The sequence below is a fragment of the Lepidochelys kempii genome, chromosome 23, assembly GCF_965140285.1.
Source record: "Lepidochelys kempii isolate rLepKem1 chromosome 23, rLepKem1.hap1, whole genome shotgun sequence".
Taxonomy (NCBI): Eukaryota; Metazoa; Chordata; order Testudines; family Cheloniidae; genus Lepidochelys; species Lepidochelys kempii.
In genome coordinates this window covers 19157430-19173370 of record NC_136402.1, presented here as the reverse complement: position 1 = coordinate 19173370, position 15941 = coordinate 19157430, and the positions used below count along the sequence as shown (strand labels likewise).

The window sequence follows — 15941 nt, the reverse complement described above, 5'->3', positions numbered from 1 at the left end:
CGCGCTATCTCAGAGTCATGACCGCCCCCCCAGCTACAACCCTCTTCCCCAGTACAGTGCCTGGGGGACAGCAACCCCCTGGCTGGAGTAGCACCAGCACTAGGGGGGGCGGGGGGAGGAGGAGGAAGAGCTGGGGCATCAGGTATCCCCCACTAACATCACCCCCCCCAACAGCCATCAAGGACTTTGTGCTGCTCTCACATCATGTCAGCCCCCGGGATGCGCCCCATGAGATCGATCAGCTCCACCAGGTCTGCCAGGAACTGAGCCAGCGCTGGGGAACCCAGGTATGGGGGAACCCACGGGACACAGGTATCTGGGAGGGAAGGAGAGAGAGAGAATGGGGGTGGGAGGACAGCACCCTGGGGAGCCAGGCATCCAGGGACAGTTCCACCGCAGCTCCCATACGCTGGGGGGAAGGGGAACAGGACCCAGGTGACCGGATTCCCATCTTGCTCTCTCCCCCCCCCCCAGAACGTGATGGTGCTGGGGGACTTAAATGCAGGGGGGGGCCTATGTCCCCCACAACGCCTGGGGGTCCATCCGGCTGCGCTGGGATCCCCGCTTCCACTGGCTGATCGGGGATGGCATCAACACCACAGTGCGAGCCCGGACCCACTGCGCCTACGACAGGTACTAGGGGTAGCCTGGGGGGACCCAGCATGGGGATGTGGGGGGACTGGCTCCCCCCATAGCAGGGAGAACTGGGGGAGCAGAGCCCCTGGCAAAGGTTATCAGTTAACCTCTGGGGGAAAGGAGTAGGGGTTGGAGAGGCTGCCTCTCTCCACACTGCAGTCCCACACCTTGGGATTGCTCTGCACTGGTGCAGGCTAGAGGGAAGGGGCAAGTTAAGGGACAGCTCCCCCCTCACCCCCTCTCTGCCCCCCCAGGATCGTGGTCCAGGGGGATGAGCTGCTCAGAGCTGTGGTGCCTGGCTCAGCCAAACCCTACAACTTCGCCAAGAGCCTGGGGCTGTCGGAGGAGGAGGTGAGAGGGACCCTGCATCAGGGAATGACACCCCCACCAGCCCTGGCACAAGGGGGGGGAGGAAGGGAGCAGAGACAGGGGACCCTCACCAGGAGGGAGCGGGGACAGGTCTCACTCTCCCTCAGATAGCATCCAGAACCAAGACATAAGTGGGTAGGCCCACGACTCCTAGGAGGGGAGTGGGTTACAGGCCAGGGAAGAATGGGACCAAGGACTCCTGGGTTCTCTCCCTTGCTCTGGGAGGGGAGCGGGGTCTGGTGAGTTAGAGCAGCAGGGGCTGGGACTGAGGGCTCATGGGTTCTCTTCTAGTTTGGGGAGGGCAGAGGGGTGCGCACCCCTTAACCCCCCAGCAATTTAACACTCCACCTCACAGGCCCTGCAGGTCAGCGACCATTACCCCGTGGAGGTGAACTTGTATCTGGCCGGGCAGGCACCGCGGGAGCTGTGAGCAGCCCTCAGAGCAAGGACCTGCCTCCATCCCCATCCAGCGGGGGGCTCAAGCTGTCCCACAGCAGCCCCCAAGCCGCAGCACCAGAGTTGAGTTACTCAGGGCCCCGCCCTGCCTCCCCCCAGCCAGGCATTCACCGCCCCTGCTGCAGCTCATCCTGCCCTGTGCTGCCCCAAAAGAAGGGGGAGGGCTGTGGCTCTGGGATCCCCCCCAGCTGTGCCCCACAGCACACACAGGTGGGCATTAGAGGCCAATGTTTTTATTCCTGCTGGGGGGACCCCAGGATGGGGGGCAGCCAGGGGCTCAGGCAGCATGCAGGGCCCCGCCACTTGTCCAGGGGCCCCCGGCTGGGGATGTACTTCACACCACAACCATCTGGCAGCAGCCGCTTCTCGGCCACCATGTCCTCGAACTCATCCGCGTTGAACTTGGTAAAGCCCCATTTCTTGGAGATGTGGATCTGGGGGCAGGGGACAGTGGTTAGCAGGGGTGCTAGCTACACAGGAGGTCTCCCGCGGACACCGGCTGTGTCCCCACAGTCCCTTGGGTGTCACCCCCCACACCTCCGATGCCCGTGTCCCCGCGGTCCCTTAGGGCGCTCCGTACCGGGCACGGAGCACGTACACAACCAGGGGGGGTGCTGTGCGCAGCCATTGCACACCGGGCCACCACAGCAGGCAGGCCGGTCGGCTTAACTGGCTGCAGGGCAGCCCCAGAGGAGACGGGCCCCAGGCCCCATTCCCCCACCGAACCAGCCAGTCCCTGCCCTGGGACTGGTTGGGAGCCAGCAGCCCCCCAAGGAAGCACAACCCCCCAAAGAGCCCCACCATGACTGGGGGAGCCCCCCACCCAGAACCACCCCCATTACCTTCTGGCGCCCGGGGAACTTGAACTTGGCCCTGCGCAGGGCCTCCACCACATGCTCCTTGTTCTGGGCCTTGGTGCGGATGGACATGATGACCTGGCCGATGTGCACCCGAGCCACAGTGCCCTGGGGCTTGCCGAAGGCACCACGCATCCCCGTCTGCAGCCTGCCAGGACCCATGGGGCATGAGCTGGGGGGGCACGTGGGCACAGGGCCCTGTGCCCACATTCCCTACCCCTACAAATGCCCCCCACATCCCCCACCCTCAGTCACACCCCAAACACCCCCTGAGCACAAAGAGAATCATCCCCACACTCCTCCAAACATGTCCCTTAGGTCACTGCCCCCCCCCGCATTCCTACAGTCCCTTAGGGTGTCACCCCACACATCCACTGCCCCTCACCCCTCCCAAACACCCCTTGAGTCTATGTCCCCGCGGTCCCTTAAGGTGCTCCATACAGGGCACGGAGCACATACACAACCAGGGGGGGTGCTGTGTGCAGCCATTGCACACCGGGCCCCCACGGCAGGCGGGCCGGTCGGCTTAGTGGGCTGCGAGGACCCCTCCCTGCCCCCCCACGTTCCCCCCACCTGTCGGCACCAGCGCAGGACAACATCTTGTTGATGCGGATGACGTGGAAGGGGTGCAAGCGTACGCGGATGTGGAACCCGTCCTTCCCACAGCTCTTCACCATGTACTTGTTGGCACAGATCCGGGCGGCCTCCAGCGCTGGGGGGACGACAGAGTGAACTCAGGAGGGGAACAAGAGGGCCCCCAACCAGCAGCCCCTCAGCTGGGATCTTCCTGGCAGGTTTATTGACCCCACTCCTCATTTTCCACCCCCTGACAAGCACTGCCCCTGAACAAGCCCCAGCTCCCAGACAAGGCCCCAGCCACCCCCTCACCTTCAGAGGAGAGCTGCTCATATTCATCCGACACCATGTGGCCGCAGAGGGGAACTCGTCCACCTTGGCCTTCTTCCGGCCCAGGTCGAAGATGCGGATCTTGGCATCTGGGGGGGAATAGGAGAGAAGGGGACCCCCCATGAGCCAGAGCAGACCCTGGGGTCTCATCCTCAGGTGTTCCTGGACCAGGCAGGGCCCCTTCCCGGGGTGTCCAAGCTGGCAGAGACCCCCCAAACCCCAGGAAGGAGGCCAGGCAGAACCCCCCAGGTCTTTACTAGTAGCATGACATCATTTCCTGAGGGCCCCACACAAACCCCTCCCCCCCCAAACCGCCCCCCATGGCCCAGCCCTGTCTCCCCCCAGCCCCCGTGGGCCCAGCAACACACGGGGGGAGACTCACCTGGGACACCCCTGCAGAAGCGGGGACTTGGGGTAGGGCTTGTTCTTGCAGTACCGGTAGCTGGGCGGGGAGAGGACAGTGAGACGGGGCCAGCCCCAACAACCCCCCCGCCCCGGGGACACCCAGCTACCCACGGGCCGGGCCGAACCGGGCCCCCCCCCCTCCGGGGACACCCCAGTACCCACGGGCCGGGCCGAACGGCCCCCCACCCCCCCCCCCCCGGAGACACCCAGCTACCCACGGGGCCGGGCCGAGAACCGGGCCCCCCTCCCCCCCGGGGACACCCAGCTACCCACGGGCCGAACCGGGCCCCCCTCCCCCCCGGGGACACCCAGCTACCCACGGGCCGAACCGGGCCCCCCTCCCCCCCGGGGACACCCAGCTACCCACGGGCCGAACCGGGCCCCCCCTCCCCCCCGGGGACACCCAGCTACCCACGGGCCGAACCGGCCCCCCCCCCCCCCCCCCGGGGACACCCAGCTACCCACGGGCCGGGCCGAAGCGGGCCCCCCCCGGGGGACACCCAGCTACCCACGGGCCGGGCCGAAGCGGGCCCCCCCCCCCCCCGGGGGACACCCAGCTACCCACGGGCCGGGCCGAACCGGCCCCCCCCCCCCCCCCGGGACACCCCAGCTACCCACGGGCCGGGCCGAACCGGGCCCCCCCCCCCCCCCCCCCCCCCCCGGGACACCCAGCTACCCACGGGCCGGGCCGAACCGGGCCCCCCCCCCCCCCCGGGGACACCCAGCTACCCACGGGCCGGGCCGAACCGGGCCCCCCCCCGGGGACACCCAGCTACCCACGGGCCGGGCCGAACCGGGCCCCCCCCCGGGGACACCCAGCTACCCACGGGCCGGGCCGAACCGGGCCCCCCCCCCGGGGACACCCAGCTACCCACGGGCCGGGCCGAACCGGGCCCCCCCCCGGGGACACCCAGCTACCCACGGGCCGGGGCCCCCCCCCCCCGGGGGACACCCAGCTACCCACGGGCCGGGGCCCCCCTCCCCCCCGGGGACACCCAGCTACCCACGGGCCGGACCGGCCCCCCCCCCCCCCCCGGGCCCCCCAGCTACCCACGGGCCGGGCCCCCCCGGCCCCCACTCACCAGCGCGCGGGGCGGCGGCCCATGGCGGCTCCGGGCAGGGTCTAGAGAGACGCAGAGACCGGATCAAGACACGGCGGGGGGGGGGCGCTGAGGTCGCGCCGCAAGGGGGTGTTGGGGGGGTAGTGCTGGGGCCGCGCCGCGGGGAATTGTGGGTCCCAGCCCCGGGTCCCTCCCAGGGCTCCCAGCCCGGACACGCGCTCACCTCGCCGTGCGGCAAAGAGAAGGGAGCCGCGCATGCGCGCAGCTTTTGTACGCAGGCCCCGACCGCCGCTCTAGCCCCCCGCTTCCGGCGTAGAGCGGCGGCGCCGGCCAATGGCGGCGGGCGCTCGCCCTCCAGCGCATGCGCCCCTCTTGCCCAACCCGCGGCTCCGCTCTAGCAGTGGCTTCCGGCGTAGAGAGGGAAACGCATGCGCATCGCGGACACCAGGCCTTCTCGCGCGTGTTGCGCACGCGCGCTGTTCCCAGCCCGCCGCCATTTTAGAGACCTAGCCGGCGGGCCTGCGGTTGCTGCGCATGCGTATTGAGGACGAGGCGTGGCCATCGAGGTGCCTGCCGCCCGTCCTCTACGCCCCGCCCATCTGCCCTGTTATGTAAATATCTCGACGCTGATTGGACATAGGGGCGGGGCCAGCGTGGGGCGGGCCCTGTGTCGGCTGTCCCGAGGCAGGGGAGGCGCGCGGGCTCGCCCAGATCAGCGCGCGCGGCGCAAGGCTCCGCGCCGTGCAATTTGCATACCGCTCCGATTTGCATACAATTGCATTGTGCGGCTAATTTGCATCTCGAGCTAAGATGCATATTTTGTGACGTTGCCGGAGCCGGTTTGGGGCCCCCACCAACTGCGTCATTGCAGCTAATTTGCATGTGGACAGTCGGCCTCATTTGCATAGCGGGATCAGAGACCTGTAGCTGGGGCCCGGCCGGCCTCATTTGCATGTGTAATTAATTCACCCCGATTAACAGTTGGTCTGGTTGCAACTTATCGGCATATCTGAATATTTGCATATTCGCAACCCCGCCCCAGGGGCCGCCGGGGGGGCCAGCTCAGCCCCCCCCCCGGACCTTCATGCCTGGCAGTGGGGCTGGGTGTCTATGGGGAGGCACCACTCATGCGGGGCCCCTGCTGTGCCTGGACCTGGTCCCCCCCCCCCCGATCGTTGCGCCCCAGAACGGACCCTGGGGCGGGACCCGGGCGCTGCCCGGGGGGGCCTTACAGTGACGCTGGGGCAGACCGGGCGGGAGACCGGGGGTGGGGACACCCGAGGCCAGATGGGCCCGAGCCATGAGCCGGCGCCCCACGGCGCCCGCCAGGCTCTGGGGCCAGGCTCTGGGGCCAGGCTCAGGCCTGCTGGAGCGGGCGGGGGCCCGTACAGACCTGCCGCACTCCACGAGCAGCTCAGAGGCACCTGGGCAGGCCGAGGCCTCCTGGTGCCGGGCAGACACGGGGGGGTGTGGGGCTGCGGGAGGGAGGGAGACGGGGTGTAGGGGGACCTGGGGGGACCCGGGGGGGAATATCACAAAACTCCCGGGCCTGGACTGGCAACTACCGCCCGCTCAGAAGCCAGCCACACACTGACCCCACCCCACACTTGTGCCCGACTGGTCTGACCTCATGCCACCCGCACGTCGGCTCGTCCCCACCCGAGCCCTCAGAACCAGGGCGGCCGAGGCCCCCCACTGCTGCAGCCGAACCGGGCCCATCAGGGACTTGGGATGTTTCAGCCACAGGCAGCTTCCCCCCCCCCCAGGCTCTCAGCACCCCCAGCCGGAGCAGGGCCCCCCCCAGGCTCTCAGCGCTCCCAGATGGAGCGGGGGCCCCCCCCCAGGCTCTCAGCGCCCCCAGACGGAGCGGGGGCCCCCCCCAGGCTCTCAACGCTCCCAGATGGAGCAGGGCCCCCCCCAGGCTCTCAGCGCCCCCAGACGGTGCGGGGCCCCCCCCAGGCTCTCAGCGCCCCCAGACGGAGCGGGGCCCCCCCAGGCTCTCAGCGCCCCCAGCCACAGCAGGGCCCCCCTCCCCAGGCTCTCAGCACCCCCAGACAGAGCGGGGCCCCCCCCAGGCTCTCAGCGCCCCCAGACGGAGTGGGGCCCTGGGCTCGCTCTTCCTGCATGTTCCCTTTGCTGCCCGTGCCTGCTGGCCCGACTCCCGAGGGGCGAGCCCTGGCACCCGCTCCTGGGACCCGGCGTCGCTGCGAGGCTGTTGCAACCTGGGCTGGCTCCCGGGCCAAACCCCGTTCACCCCTGAGCTGGGTGCCGGCTGCCCCAATGCCCCAGCTGCAGCCTTTCCCTGCCCCCCGCCCCCGTAGTTCTCCCATGTGGACAGCTCCAAGCGCTGCCCCGAACGGCCCCACGCCGGTGGGAGTTTGTCAGCTCTCAGCGCCCACAGGCTGGGCCCGGGGCTCCTGCCGCGTGACAGACGAGGCTCAGCCCCCGCACCGCCATGCAGAGCCCGGCAGCCGGGGACCTAAGGGAACTGGGGCCGCTAATGCCGGCGCGTCACTGGATTCCCGGCCCACCCAGGCCTTGGCTGGTTCTTGCTCCCCCGTAGCTGCAGCAGGAGGAGTTGGCTCGTCTGCAATGCAGCCGTGTCTGGGGCAGAGCCGGGGCGGTGGGGAAGGGGCCACCAGCCCCCACCTCCCAGGTCAGCTGGGGGCATCGTCCCCACACGCCAGGGCTGGGGGACATGAGCCCCACCGAGCCCCCGCAGATCTCCGGGGGGCGGGGGGGAGAGAGAAAGATGACACAATAGGGCCCAGCAGGCCAGGCATGGGCGGGGGGGGGGGGGGTTAGTTCCCCTGCAACCCGTGCAATCCCCAGCCGCGCCAGCAGGTGTCTCTGCTGCACAAGCCAAAGGCTGGGACAAAAATACAGCAGCCCTCAGGGGCTGCAGGTCGGGAGTGAGGGGCACCGGCAGAGCTCGGGGGCGCAGGGCTGGGCTAGCAGGGGCTGCGGGTTGGGAGTGAGGGGCACCGGCAGGGCTGGGGGGCCCAGGGCTGGGCTTGCAGGGGCTGCGGGTCGGGAGTGAGGGGCACCGGCAGAGCTGAGGGGGATGCAGGGCTGGGCTAGCAGGGGCTGCGGGTCGGGAGTGAGGGGCACCGGCAGAGCTGGGGGGGCAGAGCTGGGCTGGCAGGGGCTGCGGGTCGGGAGTGAGGGGCACCGGCAGAGCTGGGGGGGATGCAGGGCCGGGCTAGCATGGGGCTGCAGGTTGGGAGTGAGGGACACCGGCAGAGCTGGGGGGCGCAGGGCTGGGCTAGCAGGGGCTGCGGGTCGGGACTGAGGGGCACCGGCAGAGCTGGGGGGGATGCAGGGCCGGGCTAGCAGGGGGCTGCGGGTCGGGAGTGAGGGGCACCGGCAGAGCTGGGGGGCGCAGGGCTGGGCTAGCAGGGGCTGCGGGTCGGGACTGAGGGGCATGTAATAACACCAAGGGGGGGTCTGCGCTGGGAGTGGCTCACGTTGGCAGGGGGGCGCACAGCCCAGGATCGATGCCCAAACAAGGCAAGACGCAAGGCCTGGTGCAGCGGGGGAGGAAGGGAGCAGAGGCCTCATCCATCACCGGCCCCGCTGGCAGCCAGCCCAGCCCAGCCCCGGCCCTGCAGCTTAAACCACACGGAGCCCTAATTGCAGAGCAGCGAAATCCAGAGCCTGGAGATGTGGGAAGGAAGCCGGGGAGGCTGAGCCCGCGCCAACCACCCCAGGGTCAGAGCGGTGGCTGCTGCCTCCCGGAGAGCTGGGAACGCACAGCAGGGGCCGCGGGTCGGGAGCGAGGGGCACCGGCAGGGCCCGGGGCAGAACTAGATCCTTGGGGCAGGCCCAGCCTCGCTCTGCCCCACCCCAGCTCCTGCCGCCGCCTCGCCCCACCCAGGGCCCCGGAGGAAGTAGCCTGGCGTGCGGCTGCCAGCTTCGCATGCCATGTGCTGCCGGGACATGCAGCCCTGCCCAGGCAGCAGCTCTGAGCCTGGGGGGTTGGTGCCAGTTGGGGGGGGTGGGGGCTGCCGTGCCCCTCCCCACACAGGCCCAGAAGAAGGAGCTGGCCAGCTGCAGGGGAAGGAAGGAGCTGCCCCCAGGGCCAGCCTGCCCCCTAGTCTCTCTGCTGTGCCCCTCATCTGTGGGGCCCTGCCCTGTCTGTCTGCCTGCCCCTGGCAAGCCCCTGTGCTCCGAGCCCTGACTTGCGGTTTCCTCTGGGCGGAGGTGGCAGCCGCTCTGCGCCAGCAGCCGGGGAAGGGCTATTTCTGGAGCCCGTGGGGAGGGTGGCACAAGCTGGCGGCTGCTGGGATCCGTGCGGGAGCCTGGGCGGGGCGCGGCTGAGATCAGCCTGCTGGGGCCAGGCCGGTGCAGTGCTAGGTGCCCCCAAACCTCCCACCCGCGGGGGCAGCAGGGAACGGGGCCAAGTTGGAGCAGGATGCCAGCAGCCAGGGGTCTGTGGGACTCCCTGCCACTGGATGGGGAAGACTCATTCCTTTGCAGGAGGATCTGTGCCCCAAGTTGGGGGGGCAGGTTCCATCTCCCCAGGAGCCCCCCCGGCCACGCACCCCGACAGACGGACGGACAGACGGCCGCTGAAGCAGAACGGTTTATTCCCCGTCCCCGGAGGGGGAGGGGTGGCTGGCGTGCACAAAAACATTAACCAAAAATTAATAAACCAGGAGTCGGGGGGGGGGGGGGGGGAATGGGCAAAGCAGCAAAGGTGGCGGCTGCCCGAAACGCCAAGGAACGGCCCCGCCCGGCCCCAGCACGGGGGGGTGGGGGTGTCGTCTAGCTGCCCAGCCCCACCGGCCGTGGGGCTCCGAGGCTCTGCCGGGGCAGCGGTGGGAGGACGAGGCCAGCAGCGCAGCGAGGGGCCCAGGGGACCCAGGCGTCCGGGGCGGGGGGCTACGGCACGGAGACGTGGAAGGGGCTGTTGGGGACATGCTGGTCGCCCCATTTCACCACCAGGACGTAGTCGCCCTTGTCCTTCAGCAGGTAGGAGACGGTGTAGAGCCGGTTCCCCAGGTGCTTCACCACGATCTCCTCGCACGGCGTGCGGGGGCCGTGCACCCCCACCAGCAGCATGTTGTTCCCTGGGGGGACATGGGGGTCAGTGTGGGGGCGGGGGCCAGCCAGGCACAGCCCGGGACCCCACCCCTGCCTGATCTTCCCTCCCCCCCAGCCAGCCCCCCGACCTCCACCCTCCTCCCAGCCGCAGTGCCACCCCTGAGCCGCGCAGGGTTAGCTAGACTGGCCTGGAGCTGGGCTGGTTCTAGGGGGCTGATCTGATCTCCGGAGCAAAAACAGCCACAGCTGGGCGGGGAGGGGGCCAAAGGAGCTGCCCTCCCAGGCCCCCCCCCAGCCACGCCCCACAGACCCGGCCCCACCCTCACCACGCCCCACCTCCCACCTGCTTTACTGCAGTCCACCGTGAAGGAGTTCTTCTGGCCCACGAAGCCTTTGCTCAGCCCCAGCCCCTTGGCCACCACCTTGCTGGCGTCCGAAGTGAACTTGGGGGGCACCCCCTGCAGCACAGCCACCTCCGCCCGCCCGGCCGAGTCCACGAAGACAGAGGACGTCTCGTGCAGGCTGTGGCTGCTCACCAGGCGGGAGCCTGTGGAGGGAAGATCAGGTTGATCAGGGGCAGTGGGGGGGGAATCCCCCCCTTAGAACCAGCGCAGCCGACGCTGTCTGAGTGTGCAGAGAGCCTGAGCCCATTGCTCGGAGAGACGTGAACCTGCCCCCCGGGAGGGGCTTGCGAAAGGCCCGCCCCCATGCCCTGCCATGGCTCCAGGCCCCACACCTGTGATCTTGGCCTTGAAGGGGCTGCCAGCGATGTGGTAGGGGCCACCGTACTTGATGGAGATCAGGTAGCTGCCGGGCACCATGGGTGTGTAGGTCACTTTGTAGCCCTCGGCGCACTCCTGGCAGTCCATCTGCACCTTGGAGGGGCCGTCGATGGTCACGGCCAGCGCCCCGGGGCCCGCGTTGGTCGTGTTCACCACAAACTCTGCCGGGCTGCCTGCAAGTGTCATGGGTGTCAATGCCGGGGCCCCTCACTCCCAACCCGCAGCCCCAGCCCCGCCGGGGCCCCCCACTGCCGACCCGCAGCCCCGGGCTCCCCGCAGCCCCACCGGGGCCCCTCACTGCCGACCCGCAGCCCCGGGCTCCCCGCAGCCCCACCGGGGCCCCTCACTGCCGACCCGCAGCCCCGCCGGGGCCCCCCACTGCCGACCCGCAGCCCCGGGCTCCCCGCAGCCCCGCCGGGGCCCCTCACTGCCGACCCGCAGCCCCGGGCTCCCCGCAGCCCCGCCGGGGCCCCTCACTGCCGACCCGCAGCCCCGGGCTCCCCGCAGCCCCGCCGGGGCCCCTCACTGCCGACCCGCAGCCCCGGGCTCCACGCAGCCCCGACGGGGCCCCTCACTGCCGACCCGCAGCCCCTGCCAGCCCGGCCCCGGGCTCCCCGCAGCCCCGCCAGGGCCCCTCACTCCCTACCTGTGGTGCCACCCTCCAGGCCCGTGCCGTAGGCAGACACCAGGCCTGGGTCGCCGGCCTGGCCCGGCTCCCCGACACGGATCTTGAAGGGGCTGCCGGGGATGTGGGAGCCGTTGAACTTGACGTCGATGGAGTAGACACCGTTCTCCCGCGGGATGAAGCGCACAGCGTATTTATCTGGGGGCAGGGGCAGCATTAGAGGAAGGGGAGCATTGGGGTCCGGTCCCCCAGCAGCCCTGGGGTGTGAGCAGCAGCTTGCTCAGTGGGGAGGGGCTGGCAATTAGAGGGGATGGCGTGGGGAGCTGGGAGCCCGGACTCCTGGGTTCTCTCCCTGGCTCTGGGAGGAGAGTGGGGGCTAGTGGGGTAGAGCAGGGTGGGCTGGGAGCCCGGACTCCTGGGTTCTCTGCCCCCTGCCCAACCCACCCCGGATCCAGGCCCCGCTCCGCAGGGTGGCCTCACCTTCGTCGATCTCAGTGACGTGACATTCCTCCAGCGCGCCCGAGGGGCTGTGCACCTTGGCATCCAGTGCCCCCTTGGCGCCGTTCAGGCTGACTGCAAAGGAAGCTGGCTGGTTGGCCTTGAGCCCTGACTCCTGGAAGCACAGCAGAGCATTAGCGGGGCCGGGGGACAGGTGGGGGGCAGGACAGGGGGACCAGGGGGTCACCCCACCCCAGCCACATCACTTACCTTCCTGGGCCCAGCTGCTTAAAGAGGGAGAGCTGGGAGTGTCGGCCGGCAGGGCTGGGAAAGGGGGGCCAGGGCCAGGCCGGCGTTGGGTTGGGGGGCTAGGAGCGGGGACTGAGGGCCAGCCCCAGGCTATGGGGGCTCAGGGACCAGTGCCCCAGCAGCCCACAGCAGGGGGCCGGGGGAGTGTGGCGGGGCGGGGGGCAGGATGGAGCTCTCTCTCTTTAAGCAGCTCCTGGCCCGGGCGTCGTCGGGGTCTGTTAAGAGCCTTTAAAAGAGACACGAGAGAAAACCGCAGCGCCCCGGGGCGGTTTGGGGGGCGCCCTGCTGTCCTGGGCCGGCACAGGATCCCAGTCCCCCCCCGGCGGCAGAGCCCCCCTCTGCACACGGCCCCTCCAGCCCTGGGCCCCCCAGCTACCTCTCGATGCCAGAAGGGGCGGACAGGTTACAGCCCCCCCCCCCCCAACAGGGGGGGGTTTACACAGGCGGAGACACGGGCGGGGACGGGGGGGCTCTGTCCCGAGGGGCCTGCAGTCACAGGCAGCTCAGTGCGAGCTCCTCACCCACGGAGAGGTTGTGGGACCCCTAAGGAGGTGGGGGTGGGGGCTATTTTACCAGGGAAGATCAGGGGCCTGGCCTGCCGCACTGGGGGGATGAGTTGCTGGGGGGTAGCGTCTTTGCCCCCCAGCTTGTCCAGACCTGCCCCTGGGGACTGACGGGGGGGCCGCTAGCTCTGCGAGTGCCGAGGCTCGAGGCGCAGCTGGGGGGCTGCCCCCCAGGCAGTAGCGACCCGGAGCTGGGCCCTGCCTCTCCCCACAGCGCCCCCCGGGGCCCGTGCCGGCGGCCAGGAGGGCGGGGGCCCGGCGGTTTCTCTGGTGCCTCACCTGAAGGCTGGTAACAGTCAAGCGCCGGGCGTCATGGCAGGGGGCCGTCGCGGGCACCACGAAGGGGCTTTCCGGGACGTGCTCCTCGTTGAACTTCACGGACACCTCGTAGTCCCCTGGGGGGAGAGGGGGGTTAGTGCCGCCCAGCCCCACTGCCGGCCCCTGAGGGAGAGGGGGGTCAGCGCCGCCCAGCCCCACTGCCGGCCGCCCAGCCCCACTGCCGGCCGCCCAGCACACCTCAGTCCCCTGGGGGGAGAGGGGGGTTAGCGCCGCCCAGCCCCACTGCCGGCCCCCCAGCCCCACTGCCGGCCCCTGGGGGAGAGGGGGGTCAGCGCCGCCCAGCCCCACTGCCAGCCGCCCAGCCCACCTCAGTCCCCTGGGGGGAGAGGGGGGTTAGCACCCCCCAGCCCCACTGCCGGCCCTCCAGCCCCCCCGCCACAGTCAGCTTGGGGGTTTCTCTGCCCCAGCTCCACGCCAGGGCTGACCCTCCCGCCCCGCCCGTACCGGGCTCCTGGACGACGTAGGCCACACCGCAGGACCCGTCCTTCCGGTCCTCGAAGGCGATCTCGGCCTTGCTGGGCCCCTCGACAGCGACGGCCAGACCCCCGGCCCCCGCCTCCCGCGTCCAGATGCTGAACTCGGCTGGGGGGGGAGACGGCGTTAGCCTGGGGGCTGCACAGACCCCCACCCCCCACCCGCCCCGCCCGCCCACCCCGGCTCCCACTCACCTGGCACGCCGGCCTCCGCCCGCTCCAGGCCGGGGCCCCCCGCCCGCCCCGCCCGCCCATCCCGGCTCCCGCTCACCTGGCACGCCGGCCTCTGCCCGCTCCAGGCCGGGGCCCCCCGCCCGCACCTTGTGGGCCCCGCCCTCGCCCAGCGGCCCCACGGTGAACTGGAAGGGGCTGCCGGGGACGTGCTGGCCCTTGTACTTGACGCTGACCGAGTGGACGCCGGTCTCGGCGGGCACGAAGCGGACGCAGTAGGTGCCGTTCTCCGCCTCCAGCACCTCGGCCGCCAGCCCCTGCCCCGAGGGGCCCGTCACCTGGGCCGTCACGTCCGCCAGGCTGATCTCTGGGGGGAGAGGGGGGTGAGACGCCCCGCAGCGGCCCCCCCGCCGAGCCTGCCCTGCCCCACGCGCCCCCCTCGCTTCCACCGGGCTGAGCCCCCGCCGGCCTCCCCGAGCCCCCAGTCCCCCAGCTCCCGCCCCAGCCCCCACCCACCCCATCTGCCAGGCTGAGCCCCCAGCCCCCCAGCTCCCGCCAGCCTCCCCGAGCCCCCAGCCCCAGCCCCAGCTCCCGCCCCTTCTGCCGGGCTGAGCCCCCAGCCCGCCTCCCCGAGCCCCCAGCCCCCGCCCCTTCTGCCGGGCTAAGCCCCCGCCGGCCTCTCTGAGCCCCCAGCCCCCCAGCTCCCGCTCCAGCCCCCACCCGCCCCATCTGCCAGGCTGAGCCCCCAGCCCCCCAGCTCCCGCCAGCCTCCCCGAGCCCCCAGCCCCAGCCCCCGCCCCTTCTGCCGGGCTGAGCCCCCAGCCCGCCTCCCTGAGCCCCCAGCCCCAGCTCACCTGGGATCTTGAGGCTCAGGTCACAGGCGCTGCCCACGTTGGCCACGGGGGGGGCACGGCGCCGCCGGGTGATGCTCTCCTTCACCCGCCCCTCGCCCGTCACCTTCACTGAGAACGGGCTCCCTGTGGGGCGAGGGGGGGGTAGGGGTCAGGCAGGGCTGGTCACAGACAGAGTCCCATGGCACCTCCCGGGTCACCCACGCCCCACACAGGGCGTAACACCTTCCAGCTGGACCCATCCCAGGGGTCGCTCTGACCCCCAATTGCTGGGGAAGGCGGCGTGGCCCCCGATGCTGGCCAGGTGCCCTGCAGGGACAAGTCCCCCAGGGGCAGAGCCCGGGCCCCATGCTCCGCGCTGGGCCCCCCACCTGGCACGTGCTGGTCAGCGAATTTGATGGAGATGATGTAGTTGCCGGGCTCCGTGGGGCAGTAGGTGACGCGGCAGGTCCCATCCTCCAGGTCTTCCGTGTTTATGTCCACCTTGCTGGGGCCCTCGATGGACAGGCTGAGCCCGCCATAGCCTGGGGGGGCAGGAGGGAGTGGGGGGGCTGCAGGCCATCCAAGCATCCCCCTGCGCAGAGAACTCAGGGGTCGTGGCTCCGAGCCCCTGCTCTAACCCACCAGACCCCACTCCTCCCACAGCGAGGAGAGAGCATAAGAACAGCCCTATGGGTCCAACCAAGAGTCCATCTCGCCCAGTGTTCTGGTCGTTTTTTTGACGGCCGCTGCACATTGAGTGGATGGGTTCAGAGAACTAGCCACAGTGACGCCAAGATCTTTCTCGAGGGGTAGAAGCTAATTTACACCCCACGATTTTATATGTATAGTTGGGATGACGTTTTCCCACATGCATTACTTAACATGAAATTTAATCTGCCATTTTGTTGCCCAGTCACCCAGTTTTGGGAGATCCTTGTGTAGCTCTTCGCCGTCTGCCTGGGACTTGAGTATCTTGAGTAATTTTGTATCATCTGCAAATTTTGCCACCTCCCGTTTACCCCTTTTTCCAGATCATTTATGAATACGTTGACTAGGACTGGGCCCAGTACAGACCCCTGGGGGACACCGCTATTTACCTCTCTCCATTCTGAGAGCTGAGCATTTATTCCTGCCCTTTGTGTCCTGTCGTTTAACCAGGTACCGATCCATGAGAGGACCTTCCCCCTTATCCCGTGGCAGCTTCCTTTGCGTAAGAGCCTTTCATGAGGGACCTTGTCAAAGGCTTTCTGAAAATCTAAGTACACTGGATCCCCTTGGTCCACATGCTTGTTGACCCCCTCAAGGAATTCCAGCAGATTGTGAGGCAGGATCTCCCTTTACGAAAACCACGTTGACTCTTCCTCAACAAATTCTGTTCATCCATCTGCCTGACAATATTGTTCTTTATTATAGTTTCAACGTTTGCCCGGTACTGAAGCCAGACAGGCCTGTAATTGCCGGGATCACCTCTGGAGCCCTTTTTGAAAGCTGGTGTCACATTAGGTCCCCTCCAGCCAGCGGGTACAGAGGCCGATTTAAATGATGGGTTACAGACCACAGTTAGTAGTTCTGCAAGGTCACATTTGAGCCCTTCCGAACTCTTGGGTGAATCCCATCTGCTCCTGGTGACTTCTTGCCGCTTATCAATTTGTTCCAAAACCTCCTCTAATGA

The 15941-nt window shown here is 69.2% G+C and overlaps 3 protein-coding genes and 2 non-coding genes across 9 annotated transcripts in view; 1 reads left to right on the top strand and 4 right to left on the bottom strand.

The window, feature by feature from the left end:
- The first annotated feature begins 22 nt into the window (after positions 1–22).
- On the top strand, positions 23–15652 carry LOC144929772 (deoxyribonuclease gamma-like). Of its 3 annotated transcripts, XM_078850303.1 has the most exons (5): positions 23–287; positions 475–633; positions 891–987; positions 1361–1523; positions 15428–15652. In XM_078850303.1, the coding sequence occupies exons 2-4, from the start codon at positions 500–502 to the stop codon at positions 1433–1435; spliced, it is 306 nt and encodes a 101-aa protein (XP_078706429.1). In that variant the 5' UTR covers positions 23–287; positions 475–499; the 3' UTR covers positions 1436–1523; positions 15428–15652. The 3 variants fall into 3 exon arrangements, with proteins under 3 accessions (XP_078706429.1, XP_078706431.1, XP_078706430.1); XM_078850305.1 differs by lacking the exon at positions 1361–1523; XM_078850304.1 differs by having other exon boundaries at positions 23–633.
- On the bottom strand, positions 1679–4952 carry RPL10 (ribosomal protein L10). Its single transcript, XM_078850302.1, is given in 8 exon segments — positions 1679–1895; positions 2304–2466; positions 2892–3030; positions 3207–3254; positions 3257–3313; positions 3607–3628; positions 3630–3666; positions 4712–4952. Coding segments are annotated over 8 exon segments (690 nt in total). The 5' UTR covers positions 4735–4952; the 3' UTR covers positions 1679–1694.
- LOC144929818 (small nucleolar RNA SNORA70) lies at positions 2008–2140 on the bottom strand. Its single transcript, XR_013634969.1, has one exon. It is a non-coding gene; the product is annotated as a small nucleolar RNA SNORA70 (small nucleolar RNA).
- On the bottom strand, positions 2726–2858 carry LOC144929819 (small nucleolar RNA SNORA70). Its single transcript, XR_013634970.1, has one exon. It is a non-coding gene; the product is annotated as a small nucleolar RNA SNORA70 (small nucleolar RNA).
- Positions 9263–15941, bottom strand: part of FLNA (filamin A) — a 34945-nt gene continuing 28266 nt past the window's right edge. For all 3 annotated transcript variants that reach the window (XM_078850299.1, XM_078850301.1, XM_078850300.1), the window contains 10 exons: positions 14659–14811; positions 14291–14413; positions 13537–13803; positions 13237–13374; positions 12733–12848; positions 11624–11756; positions 11165–11341; positions 10473–10691; positions 10080–10283; positions 9263–9762 (listed from right to left, as the gene is read on the bottom strand). In XM_078850299.1, coding sequence (XP_078706425.1) covers positions 9575–9762; positions 10080–10283; positions 10473–10691; positions 11165–11341; positions 11624–11756; positions 12733–12848; positions 13237–13374; positions 13537–13803; positions 14291–14413; positions 14659–14811 — 1718 coding nt within the window. In that variant the 3' untranslated portion in view covers positions 9263–9574. The remainder of the gene's footprint in view (positions 9763–10079; positions 10284–10472; positions 10692–11164; positions 11342–11623; positions 11757–12732; positions 12849–13236; positions 13375–13536; positions 13804–14290; positions 14414–14658; positions 14812–15941) is intronic.

Excerpts from the sequence above, each read along its gene's own strand:
- LOC144929772 (XM_078850303.1), top strand. The coding sequence starts at position 500 with ATGCAGGGGGGGGCCTATGTCCCCCACAACGCCTGGGGGTCCATCCGG. Across the intron at positions 634-890 it reads ACCCACTGCGCCTACGACAG|GATCGTGGTCCAGGGGGATG; the intron begins GTACTAGGGGTA and ends CTGCCCCCCCAG. Across the intron at positions 988-1,360 it reads TGGGGCTGTCGGAGGAGGAG|GCCCTGCAGGTCAGCGACCA; the intron begins GTGAGAGGGACC and ends TCCACCTCACAG.